The sequence below is a fragment of the Melanerpes formicivorus genome, unplaced genomic scaffold (assembly GCF_026170545.1).
Source record: "Melanerpes formicivorus ecotype bairdi unplaced genomic scaffold, bMelFor1.0.p_v2 SCAF_2, whole genome shotgun sequence".
NCBI lineage: Eukaryota > Metazoa > Chordata > Aves > Piciformes > Picidae > Melanerpes > Melanerpes formicivorus.
The window spans coordinates 32,019,720-32,041,007 of NW_027142354.1; the positions used below are offsets into that span (position 1 = coordinate 32,019,720).

The window sequence follows — 21,288 nt, forward strand, 5'->3', positions numbered from 1 at the left end:
GAGAGAAAAAGAGATCTCCAGTACAAATCTAAGTATTTCATCTAGGAAACTAATAGCTAGATACAAATTCCAAAACCTAAAGTAAAGAAATTAAGTATTTACTGCATGGGAAGCTTGGAGGTGATGATGTAAATACCCAGAACAAACCCAGTATATTGCTGATGAAGGTAACTGGCTATACATTGTACCCACTTTAAGACATTGAAAGACAGTATTAAAAATCCACCACCTCAAAGCTCCCTGATCATTCCTGGGGATCTGTTTTCCACTATGCAACATTCATCTCTTGAAACAGTGCCTTTTTTGAATCCCTTTAGGTTATGGAGATTTCTTTCAGGATAATCCTAAAACTTTAAAAATCCAACTGTAAAAATGCTAAAATCATTATTAAAATGTAGTGATCTCAGTGGTAGACTAGATCATCAGTTTGATTAAATCAAATAAGGGTAGACATACGTGTTATGATTGTAAGGAGGATATTAATATTCAACAAACAGAATGATTAATAAAAACATTAATAACTTTATTAATAATAAAAAAAATCCCACAGAAAATACTAACAAAACCTATTTACTGGTTCAAAATATTCGGTTGTGGAACAGATATCTCACCAGCAGGAACAAGTAACAACTTAAACAATATGTACAAAAATCCAGAAACAACACAAACAGCAATTTAAACTGCAAAGATAAAAAAAGGGGAACATTGGGGCAACAAAGCTGGAGATTGCCCATAAGGGGCAGGATTCCCTAGGGCAACAGGCCTTTAATAGATGCTTATAAAATCAGGTTTCATAATTACTCACTGATTGTGATATCCCACAGCAGATATGGGGATTTAAACTAAACCAAAATGGCATCAACCACGTGAAAGCTGCAGGAGCAGTTTCACTCTCTGTTGGCATCTGCAGCTTGTTGCTGAGGCACATTCAGGATTTATCCCCAAAGGCTTTGTAGCTGAAAGCCTTGTAGAAAAGAGGTGCTTCTGCTGCAATCTTTCACAGTGGCACTTCTCGCTTCTTCCAGTCGAACAGCTTTTCCAGGGGTTCGACTCTCGGCCTGGCAAGACGCTTCTGTTCTGCTCCTGGGCTTTACAACACTCAGACAGCGAGGGGTCTTTGCAGTCCTTTCTGGGTAGACTGAAACACAGCTCAGCTTCCAAGCAAGGCTTGTGATTTCTCCCAGAGCTTGGACAATTGCAAGGCAAGGCTCTGGCTCTTTGGGCTGGTACTTATAGATTTCCCGAGACAATAATGGCTAGTGACAACAAAGATTGAGAGAGAAAACCCTGACACTGTAACCTATAGAATGAGTTATCTCCAAACATGGCCAAAGGCACACACACCTGGCCCACTTGGACCCCAGGACATGTTCAGACAAGCCTGGGCAACATGGGCATTTTCCTGAAAAGCCAGATCTGCTGGGTCCTGCCCCATTGTCTGGTTCAGAGCATTTTTGAGGCTTTTTGTCCCTTCAGGACAACATGGAACACAGGCAGTTAAGTTTCAGAAAGCATTCTTTACCCAGCTGATGATGCAGGTAGGTTTCAAGCTGTTTTGAAGTAAACTACTTGACTGTTGCAAAGTGTATTGATACTGATTACTGGGAATAGCAGCTTTAGGGTTTATACCTAAAAGCACTTTTTCCTTCTTAAGTGTATATAAATACAAAAATATCTCTTCTTAATGATCTGTCTTAATCATTACAGTTTGGGTTTCCATGGAGAAGCCTTCTCTCAGTTCTAAATAAGCTTTATCTGCAATTAGTATTACCAAGCCTAATTAAAATAAAAAATAACACATTATTGCTGTGGACTGTGTCAGAACCTCTCTTCTCCCCATTGGAAAATATATTTGGGTAAGTTTTATGTTGTACCAAAACTGTCTGGAAGAACTCCATGTCAAATACCAAGCCTAGTTCAGGCTCCTAGTGATTCTAGCACTAAAGAGAGTCTCTGTTCTTGGACTTTCAGCCCCCATTCCTGGTGATGAAAGTTTATTGGAGCTGAAGCAGGTTTTCAGTTGATTGGAAATAAAATTCAGAGAGCTTGTGTTTATTCAGTGCCTCAGCACTGGGTGGTACTGCAGTGCAGTTTTATGATTGACAACTATGACAAAGTTGTTCTCTTAAGCAGTATCTGAATTTTGTATGTCATTCCATGGTTACTCACCTGTACACAGCATTGTTATCTTCATTGTTATAAAATTATATATTTTTTTAATGAATAGCAGAATTCCAAAGACAGGGTTTGGTGGTACGTTGTGGGATTTTTTTATTTTGTTTTGGGTTTATTTATTTATTTAAAAACAAGAACAACCCAAACTGCTTTGAGTCCTTGCTTTATCGAGGCATTAAAGAAATTATTTTATGTAAAACCGTAGCATCTGTCCTTTAAATAAGATTTATGAGGTATGTTCCTGTCTAAGCTGCATGGAGAGATCATACCTTTAATTACAGATTTGTAGCATTACTAACAATTACAGCTTTTCAATTAGAACAAATCATATTATCATTTGTAAAGGAAAATTTACCAGACATTAGGGAACTTAATCTTAGACAACACCAAAACTACAACTGTGTGCTGGGTAACTGCTCTACAGAGATGGACCCACAAGCCAAAGATGGATCTGAGTCTCTGAAAGCATATTCAATTTTTGGGTGTCTATCAAGGGTACTCACAGTAACTCTTCACAGGGATGTTGAAGATACCCAGACCGAGGTAGAACAGAAGCAGGTAGCTGTCCAGGTATCTGGCTGTAGAGAATGCTGGAGCCTGGCACTTGAGAAGCAGGGTAATGGGGGCAACTCTTGTATAAGGTGTGAGCAGGTTGACTATCTGCTTAATATGGTGGCCAGACTGAGGGATAAGTTTGCTAGCCTTAGAAATGTAAGGAAATGTAGGAAAGAGATGAACCAGAGGAGGAAGGAGATGGACCAAAGGAGGAAAGAGGTGAATCAGAAGAGGAAAGAGTTGAATCGGAGTAAGCAGGCTCTGCAGGCTCCCCCAGCAGAGGCTGGTTATTCAAAAAGCAGAGGTGAATGGACGCAGGTTACTCTCAAAAGACGCAAAGCTAAACCTCCTTGCCTCCCCTCACCTTCCCCGCTGCTCTTAGAAAACAGATATGGAGCACTGGAAATTGAGGGTGAGGTGGTCCTGATGCCGGAGGACACACCATCTGGGGTTCTCCCTAAGGCTAAGCAGCCTAAGATTAAACAGCCTAAGGCAAAGCAGCCTAAGGTCAAACAGTCTTCTGCTGGCATCAGGACCTGTTCCCTCAATAAAAAGAGGAGGGTAATTGTTATTGGTGATTCCCTTCTGAGGGGAATGGAGGGCCCTATATGTCGGCCTGACCCATCTCATAGGGAACTCTGTTGTCTGCCAGGAGCCCAAGTTAATGATGTTACCAGTAGGCTGCCTAAACTGGTACAGCCCTCTGACTACTACCCCTTACTAGTTATGCAGTTAGGGAATGATGATGTTGCAACCAGAACTCCCAGGGCTATCAAAGATGACTTCAGGGCCCTGGGAGACCTGGTTGAGGGGTCAGGGGCACAAATAATTTTTTCATCAATACCCTTAACTGCAGGAGGGAATACAGTAAGGAACAGGTCAGCAGCTATAGTAAACAAGTGGCTTAGAGGCTGGCGCAGTCAAAAGAATTTTGGGTTTTTTGATATTGGGAAAGTTTCCACTGCACCAGGCCAGCTGGCAACAGATAGAGTACATCTGTCCCAGAGAAGGGGAAAGATCACTGTATATGAGAACGGACTGTCCCCCAAAGATAAAAAGATCCTGGGTAGGGAATTGGCGGGTCTCATCGACAGGGCTTTAAACTAGTTTCGAAGAGGGAAGGGGCTGAAAAGAGTCCTCTCAGACAAGAGTCTGGGGGCGACAAGTTAGAGTCGGAGGTGAAACCAGCAGCCCAGCTGAAGTGCATGTACACTAATGCACGAAGCATGGGTAACAAACAGGAGGAGCTGGAAGCCTTGATGCAGCAGGAAAATTATGATATAGTTGCCATCACAGAGACGTGGTGGGATGACTCACATGACTGGAGCGCTGCAATTGATGGTTACAAGCTCTTCAGGAGAGACAGGCGAGGAAGAAGGGGTAGAGGGGTGGCCCTTTACATCAGGAAGGCACTAGATGCCATTGAGATGGAGACTAGGGACGATCGGGTTGAATGCTTGTGGATAAGAATTAGAGGGAAGACTGGCAGGGCAGACACCCTGGTTGGAGTCTGTTATAGACCACCCAACCAGGAGGAAGATGTTGACGAAGCATTCTACAGGCAGCTTAGGGCTGTCTCAAGATCTCCGGACCTTGTTCTCATGGGTGACTTCAACTTGCCTGACATCTGCTGGGAACTCAACACGGCAGAGAGGAGACACTCTAGAAGGTTCTTAGAATGCATGGAGGACAGCTTCTTATCCCAGGTGCTGCGAGAGCCTACCAGGGGCAAGGCTATGCTTGACCTCCTCTTCACCAACAGGGAAGGACTGGTGGGTGATGTGGTGGTTGGAGGGTGTTTGGGGTCCAGTGACCACGAGATAATTGAATTCTCGGTTTTTGGTCAAGCCAAGAGGGGCGGCAAGAAGACCTCCACTCTGGACTTCCGGAGGGCAGGCTTCGGGTTACTCAAGGAACTAATTCAGAGGGTTCCTTGGGATAAAGCCCTTAAAAACAAAGGGGTCCAGGAGAGCTGGACCTACTTCAATGAAGAATTGTTGAAGGCTCAGGGACAGGCTGTGCCAATGTGCCGGAAGATGAGCCGCCGGGGCAGACGGCCAGCCTGGATGGTTCATGAACTTTTAATGGAACTGAGGGAAAAAAAGAGGGTGTATCACCTTTGGAAGCGAGGGGAGGCAACCCACAGAATGTTTAAGGATGTTGCTAGGTCTTGTAGGAAGAGAATTAGGGAGGCAAAAGCACACTTGGAGCTTAAACTGGCCTCTACTGTGAAGGACAACAAAAAGTCCTTCTATAAATACATTAATAGTAAGAGGAAGGGGAAGGAAAACCTCCACTCCTTGGTGGATACGGAGGGGAACATTGTAACCAAGGATAAGGAAAAGGCAGAGATACTTAACACCTTCTTTGCCTCAATTTTTACTAGAAGGGCAGAACGTCTTCCTGACAGCTGGCCTGCAGAGCTAGCAGAAGGAGCCAGGGAGCTGCACAGTTTCCCTATGTTCCATGAGGAGGTGGTTGGAACTCTCCTTAGCAGCTTGGATCCCCACAAGTCCATGGGACCAGAGGGGATTCATCCTAGGGTGCTGAGAGAGCTGGCAGATGAGCTGGCCAAGCCACTCTCCATAATTTTCCAGCAGTCCTGGCTCACTGGCGAGGTCCCAGAGGACTGGAAGCTGGCCAACGTGGTGCCCATCCATAAGAAGGGCCGGTTGGATGAGCCAGGGAATTACAGGCCTGTCAGCCTGACCTCAGTGCCAGGCAAGATCATGGAACAGGTCATCCTGAGTTCAATAACACAACACTTACAGGATGGCCAAGGGATCAGGCTCAGCCAGCATGGATTTAGGAAGGGCAGGTCCTGCCTGACCAACCTGATCTCCTTCTATGATCAGGTGACCCGCCTGGTGGATGTGGGGAGGCCTGTTGATGTAGTCTACCTGGACCTCAGCAAGGCCTTTGACACCGTCCCCCATAGCAAACTCCTGGCCAAGCTGTCAGCCCATGGCTTGGACGGGAGCACACTGCGATGGGTTAGGAACTGGCTGGAGGGCCGAGCCCAGAGAGTGGTGGTGAATGGTGCCACATCCAGCTGGCAGCCAGTCACTAGTGGTGTGCCCCAAGGATCAGTGCTGGGCCCTGTGCTCTTTAACATCTTTATTGATGATCTGGATGAGGGCATTGAGTCCATCATCAGTAAATTTGCTGATGACACCAAGCTGGGGGCAAGAGTTGATCTGCTGGAGGGTAGAGAGGCTCTGCAGAGAGACCTCGACAGGCTGGACAGATGGGCATAATCCAACGGCATGAGATTTAACACATCCAAATGCCGGGTTCTGCACATTGGCCACAACAACCCCATGCAGTGCTACAGGCTGGGGTCAGAGTGGCTAGAGAGCAGCCAGGCAGAGAGGGACCTGGGGGTGCTGGTTGATGGTAGGCTTAACATGAGCCTGCAGTGTGCCCAGGCAGCCAAGAGGGCCAATGGCATCCTGGCCTGCATGAGGAACAGTGTGGCCAGCAGGAGCAGGGAGGTCATTCTGCCCCTGTACACTGCACTGGTTAGGCCACACCTCGAGTACTGTGTCCAGTTCTGGGCCCCTCAGTTTAGGAAGGATGTTGACTTGCTGGAAAGAGTCCAGAGGAGAGCAACAAAGTTGGTGAGGGGTTTGGAACACAAGCCCTATGAGGAGAGGCTGAGGGAGCTGGGGCTGCTTAGCCTGGAGAAGAGGAGACTCAGGGGTGACCTTATCACTCTCTACAACTACCTGAAGGGAGGTTGTAGACAGGCTGATGATGGTCTCTTCTCCCAGGCACCCAGTACCAGAACAAGAGGACACAGTCTCAGGCTGCGCCAGGGGAGGTTCAGGTTGGATGTTAGGAAGAAGTTCTACACAGAAAGAGTGATTGCGCTATGGAATGGGTTGCCCGGGGAGGTGGTGGAGTCGCCGTCATTGAAGGTGTTCAGAAGGAGACTTGATGGGGTGCTTGGTGCCATGGGTTAGCTGTTTGGGTGGGTTGGATTGGTTGATGGGTTGGACACGATGATCTTGAAGGTCTCTTCCAACCTGGTTTGGTTTATTCTAATACTTTGTGACTAGTACAAATATTGTACAGAATAGTCTAAACTGGCAAATTATCACAGAATCATGGAATTGTTTTGCTTGGAAAAGATGTCTAAGATCATTGAGTCCAACTGTCAACCTAAGACCATCATGGCCATTCAACCATGGTCCTGAAGTGCCACATCCTCACATTTCTTGAACACCTCCAGGGATGATGACTCCACCACCTCCCTGGACAATTCGTTCTAATGCCTGACCACTCTTTCAGTAAGGAAATTTTACTTCATATCCAATCTAAACCTTCCTGGCACAATTTCAGGCCATTTCCTCTTGTCCTATCACCTGATATTAGGGAAAAGAGACTGACCCCCACCTCACTCCAACCTCCTTTCAGGTAGTTGTGGAGAGCAAGGACGTCTCCCCTCAGTCTCCTCCAGACTAAACAATCCCAATTCCCTCAGCTGCTCCTCAGTAGACCTGGTCTTTAGACTCTTCACCAGCTTTGTTCTTCTTTGGACACACTCCAGCACCTCAATGTTGGTCTTGTAGTGAGGAGCCCAATATTGAACACAGTACTCAAGGTGTGGCCTCACCAGTGCTGAGTACCAGGACACAATCAGTTCGCTCCTCCTGCTGGCTACACTATTTCTGATTCAGGCTAGGGTGCCATCAGCCTTCTGGGCACCTGGGCATGCTGATGACTCATGTTCTGCAGGCTGTCAACCAGTACCCCCAGATCCTTTTCCGCTTGGCAGCTTTCGAGCCACTCTGCCCCAAGACTTTAGCATTGCATGGAATTGTTGTGACTCAAGTGCAGGACCTACGCTTGGCATTGTTAAACATCATGAAGTTATCAATGGTAAGAGACAAACATAACCAGCTGGCCTCTTCCCAGTGTTAGGAGATTTAACAAAAAGTTATGTATCTTGATATATAGTCATGCACAATAATCATATAAACCTAGAGTTGTCAAATTGAGATAGATTCAGCAGATGTGATTAATTGAAAAATCACAAGTTAGTGTTCTGTTATTTGTAAGAGAGAAAATTTCAGATTCAGGCAGGAAAAGATAGAAGTCTTGAAAATGTGATTTGTTCTCCAGCAATAGCAGAAAAGCCATTATCTCCCTGACAATACAGATATCAGTAGGGAATGCCATCTGCCCTCACACACAATACACAGATGTAGCTTAGATGAGCAAGTGATTCAGCACTGGCATTAAGTAGCACAGCCTAACATTCTGTACCACATGCCCTCAGCAGTACTGTGTTAATAATACATCATCTTCTGCTAATATTTCATTAATCTTTTCCATCCTTATTTTAGGAGCTTAGAGCTTTAAAATTAATGTTTAGAAGCAAAGGTTTGATAGTTAATTCATAACATTTTGTTTACCTGTAGGGAATTTCCGGCTTTCTTTGTTTCTCTTACCTTAGCAGGAACACACCAGTACAACTCAAAAATAGCTACATGAGGAGGTTCAAGAACATGTGCTATAGATGTACCTGTTCAATACCACTCCTTCCTGGTCTCTGGTTGGCAAATGACACCTTTTTTCTAGTTCATACTTTCTGTGGGCCCTTCAAAAACATGGGCCTTTCTCTGCTCAGCACTGCACCCAACAGAGCTCACCCCTTTTTACTGCTCCTGGGAGTTAGTCTGAGCATTCCTGCACATAAGTTGTAGTTACAGGGTCAAGCTCACAAAACTTAGAGTACTGGAATTAAGATCTCAAGAAGCCCAATGGGGAGTTCTTCACCTTGACTTTACCCTTTATAATTTGTACTCAAATTTCATGACCACACATGGTTCAGTGCAGTTTGGGCAGTTTGGTATGCAGTTTACTCCTTGACATTTGGCTGTTTGCAGCATTTATTTAGTTCTCCAACAAAGCTTTTTCCTCATGAATTCTTCTTTTTCAGTCTACATGTATTGAGTTTGCACTCTCAAAGCACTTTCATTTGAATCCAGTAATTATTAATGCTTATGTGAACTGGACTCTGAGATGCTGAGGAATGCATAATGAGGGACTAAGCATTTTTCTAACTGTATTGATGATGTTAATTGCTCAGTATTATGAAAGTTTTGTGGCAAAAGAGGAAGAACCTGTTTTAGATAGAGCATGCTGTTACAATTCCGTGTTCATAAGTGGGAAATTGTGCCTTCTAGTCTAGTCCTCCATAGCAGACTGAAAAATCACATGCACAGCCATTGGTGGCTGGTTTTGACTGGAACATTGCTAGGTGTACCAGTGCCACATTTCTAACTATATTCTTGCAGTTAGGCAATACTAAAACTTCCATTAGCCTGGTCAGAGACCAGAGGAAATCAGAGACTCCCAATTAACAGAGAAATTCTATCAGCACAGCCTTCTCTAAGATGAGTGGGTACCTCAGGCTGCTGCCATCACAAAACAGCGTACCCTGAAGAGTGCCTGTCATTGGCAATTGCTGGGAACTCCCTAGCCAAATCAAGTTTTACATAGGCATTAAAAAAAAAGGGAAACATGACAAGGCATACCACAGGGGTCAAAAGCTAAATCAAAGAAAAAAGTAACTGAATATGCCTCATAAAATTCAGGTATATTATCCCAAAGAGAACAGAATAATTGAGCATGCAAGGGTCTTGTGCCATTTCTGTCAGAACTGTATTAAGATATTGGGACAGCTTAGCAATTTTAAGTATAATTGCAACCAGGATTTGTAACCTAAGAGAACCTTAATATTTCAGTGTTCTTGTGTGTTCTCTCACTCCCAAAGCAAAACCAAAAAGGAAACCAAAAGGAAAAAGTAGAACTTTTAAATAATTCTGAAGGTTTTAGTTTTTACCTTGTTAGCCTATTTCTTCTTCCCCATACACACATAGTTTTGTGTCACTTTGGTCCTGGCTAGAAGAGGTGAATACAAAAATGAGGCAGTTTTAAGAAAAACAGAACTCCTCTGACATGTTTTGTGAAGTAAAGGAGTGTCATGATGGAGCCTGTGGCACAGTTTAGGCCAAAATTTAATATATAACAATAAACTCAGAGCCTTGGGCTATTACTTGTACCTAGGCTTATTTGAGGCAGTGACATACGCAGTGTGTGGAATGTGTGATGAATAGCACTGCTGTCTTGCATCTTTACAACTATTTAAACCTGAGGCAGTCTCTCTTTTTTTTTTTTTTTTTTTTTTTTTAGTGGAAGTTTTACTTGTATTTTCTAGCTAGCCTATCTGCCTAGAATAGATGTCTAGAAATAAGTTTATTTTCTCCTTTCAGCATTTTATTCTTGATGAGACAAATTCTGTACTCAAGATTTTACCTGCTGTAAATAGATGGAAATGGACAGGAGTATGTAGAGCATTAGGTGCCACTTAAATAAATGTGAATACAGAAATAGAATTATAATGATAAATGTGGAACAAACTACACATTACTTGAAACTGAAATGGCTTAAGTAGTGTCAAACACAAAGGGACTTTTTGACTTAAAAAAAAACACTTTATGCTGCTCCTTACCTATCAAACTTGGAATAACAGTGTAGCTTGTAACAAAAATCCCTGCTATCTACATATGCATAAATACCACTGTGTGTGTAGTACAAATAGCACTTGTTTTCCACAACAGTTGTTGATTTTAAACAGCCAAAAATATTTAGTGGATTATTAATCTAAGAAGTTAAAACAATTCAGCAGATTAAGACAGTTATCTGAAAAAACCCACACACAAAGTTAATTCAAGATGAAGTGATTCAAGTGGTTTTCTTTCTAGTTTGCCTCAGTTTCCTAAAAATCAACTGCATCAAGCTGAAAGCAGAACTTACCACAGACTGTTCTCTAACACAAATATAACATAGATGGCAGTTCTCACTTTCCTGTGTTGTATGTCTAATATGGTCACATAATGCTCATTCTGACGTTCACAATTCTGAATTTGTAGCTGGATTTGATGTAAAATCTTCATTATTTTTTCTTGTACTTGTCTAAAGGAACAGCATATGCTTACACAGCTGAACAGGAAGACTACATGGCTCCAGACTAAAACACATTCTTGTGCTGTCAGATTTACTCTTATCAACCAGTATAAACAAGACACATGACTATGTTAGGTTTGCTGTGAAAGACCTGATGTAGTGTTTGCATGGGCTGTCCACCACAGAGTCTGTCTTTTGGCATTGCTCTATTTTTCTGTCTTAAAGTCTGTTACTGCCAGGAATAAATTCAGTTAATGGTATTACATTTCCTATTTTATTTATAATATCAGCAGAAAACATCTCTGAGTTGTGAAGTTTTCTTGACTTTTTCCAAGGTGTAGGAAATGTCTTAAATTTAAAAGCAATATAGGTTATACTTACAACTTTCAAACTACAGCTTGGAACTTCAGTGCAAATAGCTTTCAGAGATGAAACAAAGTTAAAAGTAAGGGGATCTGTGTCTCTTGAGAAACTTATGAGAAGTCGTACTTTAATACTTCGTAAAACTAATGCTTCTCTTATCTTCCCATCCAAATATGGCCAGTACCTGTGGAGGAAGAATACAATGGATTCAGAGAAGTTAAAAAAAAAAAAATTGGATTTTTATGCAGCAACATCTAAGCATCATAGAGAAAACCAAACACACATGAATTTCATTTTCTATTTGTTGAATGAATGTTATCGTCATTTGAAGGGATTCTCAGTAAACCTATGCATCTGCATACTTCTTTGTCTGAATTTGCCCAGCATCAAAATGGTCACTGTGGAGACAGTAAGGTTGGGGATGGTTGAACATATCTTCCATCTGTGTATGTGCACAGAGAGCTGCCAAAACTCTCACCCAAAACACAGGTACTTTTACTGTCTATGGGCTGGGAGAGACTCTTGTGTCACTGTGACAAGAGGACCAGCAGAATGAACTACAGCTAGAGGGTGCTGCTTACCCAGCCTGGACAAAAGGACGCAAAGGGTTTTCTGTGGTTACACAAATAAGGAAACAGAAACAATGGATCCCTCCCCGACTGCTCCCTCGATACTGGGAACATACGGCCTGGGGACTGGAATGCTTTTGGTAATTTCCTGCTTTGGAAAAGGAAAGCTGTTTCTCTGTGAGTGCCTGCAGCCTTCGGCAGCAGATGAAGGTGGGTTTTTTAAGGATACTGCCCTTTTTTCCTGATGAGAAGTCTAGAAGTTCTGCCACTAATGGGATGGTGGCTTCCATGGTGCTCTTCTCATGCTTTCTAGTTAGCTTTGTGTTTCTGATCTTTGGTAGGAGCAGGTCAGGACAGGGAGAATTAGACAAAGAAAATTAATGTTTTCTTTATTCCAGCATCATTGAGGCATTTGGTGTAATGAAATCTGAGCTCTACAATGTCAGGAGATAACTTACAAGTGAAAACTAGGAGCTGACAAGGTAGAGAACCTGTGGTAATACCCTAAACACAAAGCCATGCTGTAGGAAAAATGCTGAGGAATTCAAGCAGGTGGCTGTCCTGGATCTCCCCAGTCCAGTAGATTTCTGAATTCTTCAGGCAAGTAAGGAGCAACATAGGAGATAACATCAACTGCAACACTCTAACGGTTCCATGTACAAAGAGCTTTTCCAATATATAGGAGAAACACAAAGGGTGTGCATTGTGAACCTGAGGTTCCTACAGCACTACCCATGATTCTTTCACTCTGACAGAGGCTCCACATAGTGAGATTATTGGAAAAATCCTCTTGCTGACTTGAAACAGCCTATGTTTGACATCAGCCAAATGAGTTATTAAAAAAATAATAGAACAAAACATCTTTAATTATGCAAAACTGGAAAAATGTACATACTGTCATGTTTAATTTAGCTTAACTGTGTTCAAATGAAGTGCATGGATGGAATGGCGAGCTTTGCTAGATGTGGAATTCATTGTGAATGTTATTGACAACTGGAAGGACCACTGGATACTTGCCTCCTGAGTTAGGTGGTTTTATTACACTGTGGCTCCAGTTTTGGGCCTTGAGTGCTTTTAAATGTTTCATACAAACAGGATGCTTAAAAAAAGGATTGGTTTAATTTGTTTTTAGCAACTGCGAGTTAAACAAAATGTGATAGATTTCTAACGTAATCTATGTTGAATTTGGATTTTTCATGTACATTTCAATAAAATAATGACATTTCACTCTCTGTATGTGACAACCCACAACATGTTCTTCTCCCCTAACATGCACACATGCTTCTCATGTTGAATATCCATATGATGTTCACAAAATGCCAGCTGTGATATCAAAGATAGTGAATAGTATAAGAAAAAGGATTAATGTCTAAGCAGGTTGTGTTCCTGAGTCCCAGTCACTTGCAGATGGTCAGACTAGACAATTTCTGATCTCCTTCGATAGGCAGATCCAAAGCTTAGGACCCAGAACTGTAAATGTCTTCTTAGGTCCCAATTCTGCTCCCATTTAAGTCAATGGCAGAACTCTCACTGATTTCAATAAGAGCAGAATTGGGCCCCAAGAAAATGGTCCACAGTAGTAACTAATGTCCTGTGGGTTCACCTTGTGCAGTAGAGCTTATTGGCGCTCTGATAACCTTTTAGTCCTGGACATGGGCACTCACCGTTTAGCATTGGTGTCGATGACAATAGGCAAGTAGTCCATGACAGCTATGTATACAAACTGTTTTGCCTCATCGATAACACTGTATATAGCTTCAATATCCAGGACTCTGTCCTTTGGGCAGAAGAGTTTAGGTGAATTCTGTGAAAGGAAAGGTTCAAATATGGCATTTAAAATAAGTTACTTCCTCTTCCCCTCATCCTTCCTGAGATGGCAAGTAGCATCCTTTCTTTTAGTAGAGAATATTAACTGATACCTTCACCTATCCCACTAGAATACTCGAAAGGTACAAATACCTCTGCATTTGCCTAATTTTCCCTTGGAAGCCTCACCATTTTGATGTAACTGTTGGTAAAATGCAGAAGGCACAAAGTCCAAAACATCTATTGCCATCAAAGTTGAAGTTACATTAAAAAGAAATTTTGTTCCAACAAGTCTCAGGACTGGTTACTATTAGATATTGCCACATGAGCCTAATATATCACTTGTGACCAGGAATTAAGTCAATTATATCAGTTCTGTTTGAAGTTCCACGTAAAGCCACCATTTGGTCAGCCACCATTGCAGGGAGATGCTGCAGTTTTGCAAGAAACTTATCTTTAAAACTTAGTTTCTGTTATAAATTTACCCTTTACCTGGTGATGAGCCAGTAAGTGGTAAGCCCAGATTTCAGATTTTCTGCCTTGCATCTAGGGCTGTTGAAGGTGTGAGTCTGCAAGGTGAAGCCAATGGGGATCACCCATCCATGGCAGACAGGCCCAGGACTTTTTGTTCTTCTCCCCAAGCAGGACGAGAGAAGCAGAGCCAACTGCCACGTTGCTCACAGGCAACAACACAGCTCCTGGGAGCAGAGGTTCCTAAAGCCACTTTATCAAGCTACAGTGAGTGCCACTTTTCCCTTTCCTTTACAGCTGGCCATGCCAGACCACTGCCTTCCTACTGCTGTATCACCTTCTCACCTTTCTTATCTACTTGGGTTGCAGCTGACATGAAGATGAGTATGGTACAGATCATGGGGTTTTGATTAGTCTTTTTTTCCTTTCAATACGATACCTATCCTAGTTTTTTAAACCATTGACTGGTGTTCTTCAGGATTCAGAAAATTAACTGTAGCAAAATTTCAGAACCAATATTCCAGATCCGTTCCTGAACATGTAGAGAAACCACCAAACCCTCTTACATCTTATCAGCCAGTCTGGAAGATGATTATGTTGCTAAGCAACACTAAGCCACGATTCCTGAGTATAACAAAAACATTAAATGACTGCATGTTATGTTGCTTGTTGCAGAAATGTTGAAAGTGAAATACATTTTCAGAGAATGATTTTTGACTTAAGATTTTGTTAAATATAATTTATGTCTATTATCATAAACTTTTGGGAGGCTATTGCACTAAGATTTTATTCTTACTCTCTTACTATTTTCTTGAATAGAAGTACTAAGTTACAGAACAGCTGAAGAAAGGAGTTCTTATGTATTAACTTTTTCATATGCATTCAGTATGAAGACCAGAAAGTGAAAGACATTTAGAAGGTAATTAGGAGAAAAACTTCTGTTAAAGCTCTCACTGTAACACATGCATTTGGGTATTTCGCTTGTTACCCTGTGGCATGGCTGACACCTCGCTGTGGTCACAGATTATTTTAGGACCGGTTAGTTGTATAGTATTCATTGTTCTGATCAAATACCCATTTGATACTTCCTTTCACCTACCAGAAACAGGCCTTTATTCTCACTGGGAACAGTACCTTACCATGGCCCTGCTCAGAGATGTGGCTGCTCCAGACTGAAAGGGAGGAAATTCAGAGCTGGAGGAAGGAGAAGCACAGCAGTGGGCAAGGGCAGCATCATCACCACTGCCAACAGACAGGACAGTGATGGTAATAAGTGAATTGCCTGGCTTGTGGATATTTTCTTCTTGTCATTAGTTCAGAAACAGACAGAAATGTTAGTGTTTGCTTCACCAACCAGTTCAGTGCAACTTTAGGACTCCCTTTCAGAGGGCCATAATGGCAAACATGGAGAATTTTCTAGCAGGTAAAGAAATTTATTGAAAAGTCTGCTTTCAGGAAGGAAGAACTGACTATGGCTTAAAAATTCAAGCAGTTCATGGAGCTGGACTTGACTGGTTCAAGCTTCTGAGTTTCATAGTTTCATAGTTTCATAGTTTCATTCAGGGTTGGAAGGGACCACAAGGATCATCTAGTTCCAACCCCCCTGCCATGGGCAGGGACACCCTACACTAGATCAGGCTGGCCAGAGCCTCAGGCTGGCCAGAGCCTGATCAGGCTGGCCAGAGCCTGAGTGTGTCAGTGACTCCTTCCTTTTGTTTTCTGAAATGGAATTTCAAGAGAAGAGGCTTTTGTTTCCCACAGAAAATAAAAAAATAACTTTCACAGGGAGGAAATGTGCTTTCTGAAGAATGCGAAAGAGCAGTTTATTTGTAGAGTCTCTCTCCATCTGTCTTTGTCTAGGATCCTGGATTCCTTAAAGTTGGCCTGACCCAGCTTTCCTTACTGTGTGCCCCTCCAGGGCTGGTTTTCAGCCGGATTTCTCCATTTCTTACAGATTGCTTAGAAGGGAGTAGGAGTTCATTTCACAGCTCCTTAGCTGACTGTCCAAAAGTCTGTCTCTTGATTTAAGCTAATCCTTAAGACTCTGAAGTATCAGTGGTAGTGTATGCCTCTTCAAATGGCTATTCATTCCAGATTTTCACTCCAAAATAGCTCTCTGTCTCCTCTGATTGTAAAGGTGCAAAATCCTGGATGTGTAAATGTTGCCTGGCTCCCAGCAAGTGAAGTTAATCCTGCCCTATATAACCGCTCATCTGCACCAACATCCTCTGCTGCACAACTTAAGAGCATGGTACATGCCTTGTGTTCTTGTAGACGTAACTGGCTATACAACGTTTCATACAGAATAGTAAATAACTCTTAGCAACTTCATTATATTCCTGATTTTTTAGGTGTTTGTTTTAGTTATGTAATTAACTCCAAGATGAAAGACACTGCACAGCTTTCACTATTTCTATCACTTTGTGTACTTTCTTTCCAGTTTTGCTGCCTCACTACCAAGATGGAGGACTGCTCTGTTTCTTCCCATTAAAAATACACACATAGACAGTGCTTCCATGGGGACTGCTGCTTGAATTTTAAAGTTTTTGGATGTCATTTAAAAATAAAACTGAATTAGATAATGTTGTACTGAAGTATGGATGCTTTTAATGGGACAGGGTGAAGAAGACAAATCCTGATGTATATTGCATTGTCTAAAATGCAAGCTCTGATATGAAGCTCATTCCACATCATTTTAGATGTCTGGTTAACAGTTCATTTACTTCTAGGTCATTAACTTTCTAATCACCAATGTAAATAACCTAATTTGAAGATCCTCCCTATAACTTTTTGAACACAAGGAAAAGTTGGAATGGGCTGCCCAGGGAGGTGGTGGAGTCACCATCCCTGGAGGTGTTCAAGAGGGGACTGGACATGGCATTTGGTGCCATGGTTTAGTCATGAGGTCTGTGGTGACAGGTTGGACTTGATGATCTTTGAGGTCTCTTCCAACCTTGGTGATTCTGTGGCAAACGTTATATAGAGAGGGAACAAGAATAATGCTCAAATAAAACTCTGAAGCATCTTCAGTCCTAGCAAACTGCAAGTATGAACAATGTCACAGAAAGCAGAACGAATAAAAACAGTATTGGTCTGTTCTGCACCACAAGAAAAGGCAACTAACTTTGTAAAAACCTTTCAATCACAGACTCCTCCACAAAAGTAAGACTATTGGAATAGCTGTTCTCCCAGACAACAGAACAATTTGGTTTTCCAGTATTATGTGGCCATCAAACACATTGTCTTGTGTAGATTATAGCTGTATTGGTCTTATCTCTATAGTTGAGTTTCCAGTCACTTGCATGAATCTCAGTTTTTAGTAGCTACATTGATTTAAGGACATAGAAATAACGTATGTATTTTTTAATTAGAGCCAATTTAGAGAAATACTTAAGTATGGGCTTAATTTATTCCTAATAGTGGAAATGACTTTTCATGGCAATTTCTCCCTGACAGTACGTTAGTGAGATGACAGCATTATGATGGACTTAATTGCAAGGAACTGTGAATATCTCTATATTGGTTAAGACATTTGACATTCTTTTGGACATGCTGCTAACACTTACCTAACCCAGTCTCATTACTTTATATAGTTTGCACAGGACAATATCAGGAGAGTAAACCAATGTTTAATTTTCAGGTATTACAAAAATCTGATGGGTGGTGGGTTAAATAAGTTTCTTACCTCCCTCTCTGCAATTCATGTCAGAACTTACCGACACATAAGCTTCTGATTTTGTCTCATTCAGCTGGAGTGTCAGTTTATTCTGAGTATCGTACACTCCATACAGTCTCTTAGACCAACTTGGAGGAATTTTATTCTTGTATCTTAGTGAGCTATACAGGGCAAATATCCTTTGTAAATCCAGGACCAGGCAGCTACAGTTGTATACAATGACGCCAAGTTCCTTCATCTGTGAAATTAAAAGTTCACATCATTAGTGATATTTTGGCTGATGCGTCTGTGGAAGTACAAAACAAGAATGTAAGCATGTCTGGAGAGTATCTTCCTGAAGGGTTCCTTGAGCTCAGCAGTAGTATTGTTCATTACAAGCACATTGCTACCAACACACTTTTAAAGGCAAACACATAAGCTTCAAAGCCATGAGTGGGAAAAACCTTTAAGAGGGCTTGTATGTTCACTGTAAGTCTTGACAGAATACAACATGCCTTATGGATGTACACAACTTAGGAGTGATACCCATTTGTCAGAGGCACCCTTTTTGTTACAGGTGTTGTCCAAGGTTTACTGCTTCTGTCTAGACTGGATTTTATTTATTATATTTATTTTAGTTTATTTACAGGAAAAGCATCCTTTCTGCTGGACAGTGTAGGAGCACACACTGCTACTAGGGAGGTAGTTGAGTCACCGTCCCTGGAGGCGTTCAAGAGGAGATTGGACGTGGCACTTGGTGCCATGGTCTAGTCATGGGGTCTGTGTTGATAGGTTGGACTTGATGATCCTCAAGGTCCTTTCCAACCTTTGTTATACTGTGATACTGTGATACTGTGATACTAGTGACAGATTCTTACTTCAGATACTATCTGTTTTCTGTGGGTTCTGGAAAAGGTGAAAGAAACTGACTTAAATTTTTTCTTTACTAGAGAAGGAATATTATGCTCCACCTTCAAATAAAGGGATGAATAAGCAGGTGTTTAATAGTATCAATAGCTAAATTTACTGTGCTGTTAAATCCAGCATGATCTAGATATGGTATACTCAAGTATGACGCAAAAAATCGGGTTCTTAATTTCCCCATTGCTCTGGTACAGTATCCTCATCAAGAGTACACCAAATATCTGGGTGTCATTTTCTTCACATGTAAAAAGTGGAAGTAATGATACTTTCTCTACTGAACAGTATTCTGTAAGCATCAATATTCTCACATATAAATTATGAGGAAAAATAACCCAAGTAAATACAGACAGCATAAAACAATTTAATGTTTTAACTTCTACAAACACAGCCTTGCTTCTGCATTCAAGCAAGAACATGTCTCCTGGTCATCATAAATCTTGGTTTGGCAGAGATTTCATTAATTGCATATCCCTAACACTTAAGATGTTGACAGAATTTAATTTATAAACATATTGCCTGACTTCCATAACCAAAGTGTAACCACATGCACACTCCTCTTTTTTCCTTTGCTGTACAATAGCTCAGAAAAGCACTGCTGTGGGCACAGGTGCTATTGACCTCTCATTACCTGCGCTTCACTGGAGTTCAGCAATCTCCAAAAATAAAGCATGAAAAAACGCTGTATGTATCTGTTGGAAAACAATATGCAGGATGAACATATAAAGGATACATGCTGGTTTTCTGCAAGTAAAGTCTCTTGGTAGCATGTCTCAGAAGTCTGCCTGGGATGACAAAGAAAGAATGGGGACTTCAATCTCTCCAGTGTACTCAGCCTTTTACACCTAAAAATACCCGTTGTTTTTATTCCCTTAGATGAGATCTCCACAGTCACATGGAATAGTTTCTGGTAAGAGTGTATCTATTTGTAAGGCCTGTGAGAATTCTGAACTCCAAACTCCATATTAACATTATTTCAGAGCTTGTTCCTGAGGAATTCTCCCTGACTGCAGATAAGAAGTCTCTGCAAGAGTAGAGGAAGCTAAGTGAAGCATAGAGTTGAACCTTCACTCTGTTTCTATGGTGGCTGAGAGGAAACCAGCAAATTCCAATACTGCAATGAGAAACAAACTCAACGGGTGACACTTTTTTCCAAGACCCTGGTATGGAATATCACATACGTAAGCTTATACAACACTGAGAGATATCATTCCCAAATATTTACTGAATGGTTGCAGCTACAGGAGTATTACCTACTTACTACCTAAATCAGAATATTGCTGACAAGTTTCTTTAATTAATAACAAAATACAGAAACCCTGAATTAGCCTGCACAACCTGAAATTTGTGGACAGTTGGAAAATGCTGCACTGCAGCCTTTCATTTGTGGATAATACATTAAATTAATTTTGATGGTCAATATAAATTGTACCAAGCTATGGCAAACATTCTAGTTGATCACTCTGGGTGCACTATCTTTGAGGACACTCCTACACTCAGTTCGAGGCAGTTCCTGTACTCTGTGTGCTGTTTGTCTCCAAACATTTTTAACTATACATTATCACGGTTTTCACTGTGTGTTGCCAATACTGCTCCCTTAATTGCCAGGCATGCTATTGCAAAGGACTTGCTAATAGTATTCTGTTACATGTATCTGCATAATGTGGCTTAATTGGCTTTTCATGGCTGTTAGTTGATTCTGACATAATTATGTGGTTACAGTTTTCCTTTCATTTATCAGTCCCATTATTACTGTTCTATTTCATCCCTTCCACTAAAAGTAAGGATAAAATAATGTCCTCACAGCACACCAGAACGTGCTTCTATATGAGCAACTCTGCTCGAAGCAGGAACACTTGCAGTGTGTCCTTTCTTCATGAATTAAAGGATTGCCCTTCTGCCTAAGTGCTTCCTCATGCACAGAGATAGGAAAGAAGCCAGGGGCACTAATGGGTTTGAGTGTGGTTTTTACAGCTCACCACCCAGTCTGACTTCAAAATGAAGCATTACTGGCAGCTGCTCCCCTGCAGAGAAGTGCACAGGGACCAGCCCATTTAGCACAGGAACTTGACCCTCCTCCCACGGGAGCAGGCATCTGCAGGAGTGCAGGTGGTGCCCTGGCTGAGGCCCTGCCATTCACCCACTTGCAGTGGTTATGTTCAAATTGCAGACTGGAACAATGCCATTCCAAGAGCTGTACTTGCAGCGCAGTAAGGAACTCTACCACCTCACAGCCTTGCATCTTTCGAGTTGGCTTCTCTGGCAGCAAGCACTGATCCTTCAGAAGCTTCTCCTGCTTCTGGAGCCACAGTAAGAGCTCTCCCCCATGTGTATTCCCTGGTACATAATATAGGCTGGTCTCTTCCTTTCCCTTTCTGGGAAAACACAGTTATCCTCTTTATTCAGCTGCCTGTTTTCATTAAACTTTTATAAACTCAAGTAAAATTTTACTAAATGTGAAAAACAGATTCAAAATTAATGGAAGAGAGCAGACAGCAACTCCCATGCTTATTGCACAGACCTTATTTTCTTAGGAAACCAGGTTAGATGTCAGCCTGTCACCTCCTGACCATAAAAATACTGTTTCAGAAGCATCTTCCACACTGAGCCTATTTTCACTTTCGTACTTGGAGGTGAGAAGAGACTGTTCTTTTTCCAGTTAATCACAGAGCCTGTCATCTTGGAGGCACTACAGAGCATGGGCATCAAGGATGTGCTAGTGAGAGATTGAATATGACGTGGTATGTCACCTAGATTAAGAAAAGGCTTCAGTTTGAGAGCTGCTGTCATTACAGA

General features: G+C 41.8%; 1 protein-coding gene and 1 long non-coding RNA gene across 4 annotated transcripts in view; one reads left to right on the top strand and one right to left on the bottom strand.

Annotated features, from left to right (window-relative positions):
- The window catches only part of PLD5 (phospholipase D family member 5), a 264,750-nt gene that overhangs the window by 56,770 nt on the left and 186,692 nt on the right, over nucleotides 1-21,288 (bottom strand). For all 3 annotated transcript variants that reach the window (XM_068155368.1, XM_068155374.1, XM_068155383.1), the window contains exons 6-8: nucleotides 17,633-17,830; nucleotides 13,304-13,443; nucleotides 11,089-11,254 (exon numbers count right to left, since the gene is read on the bottom strand). In XM_068155368.1, coding sequence (XP_068011469.1) covers nucleotides 11,089-11,254; nucleotides 13,304-13,443; nucleotides 17,633-17,830 — 504 coding nt within the window. The remainder of the gene's footprint in view (nucleotides 1-11,088; nucleotides 11,255-13,303; nucleotides 13,444-17,632; nucleotides 17,831-21,288) is intronic.
- Nucleotides 14,095-16,389, top strand: LOC137449667 (uncharacterized). Its single transcript, XR_010989439.1, has 3 exons — nucleotides 14,095-14,183; nucleotides 15,019-15,182; nucleotides 16,357-16,389. It is a non-coding gene; the product is annotated as an uncharacterized lncRNA (long non-coding RNA).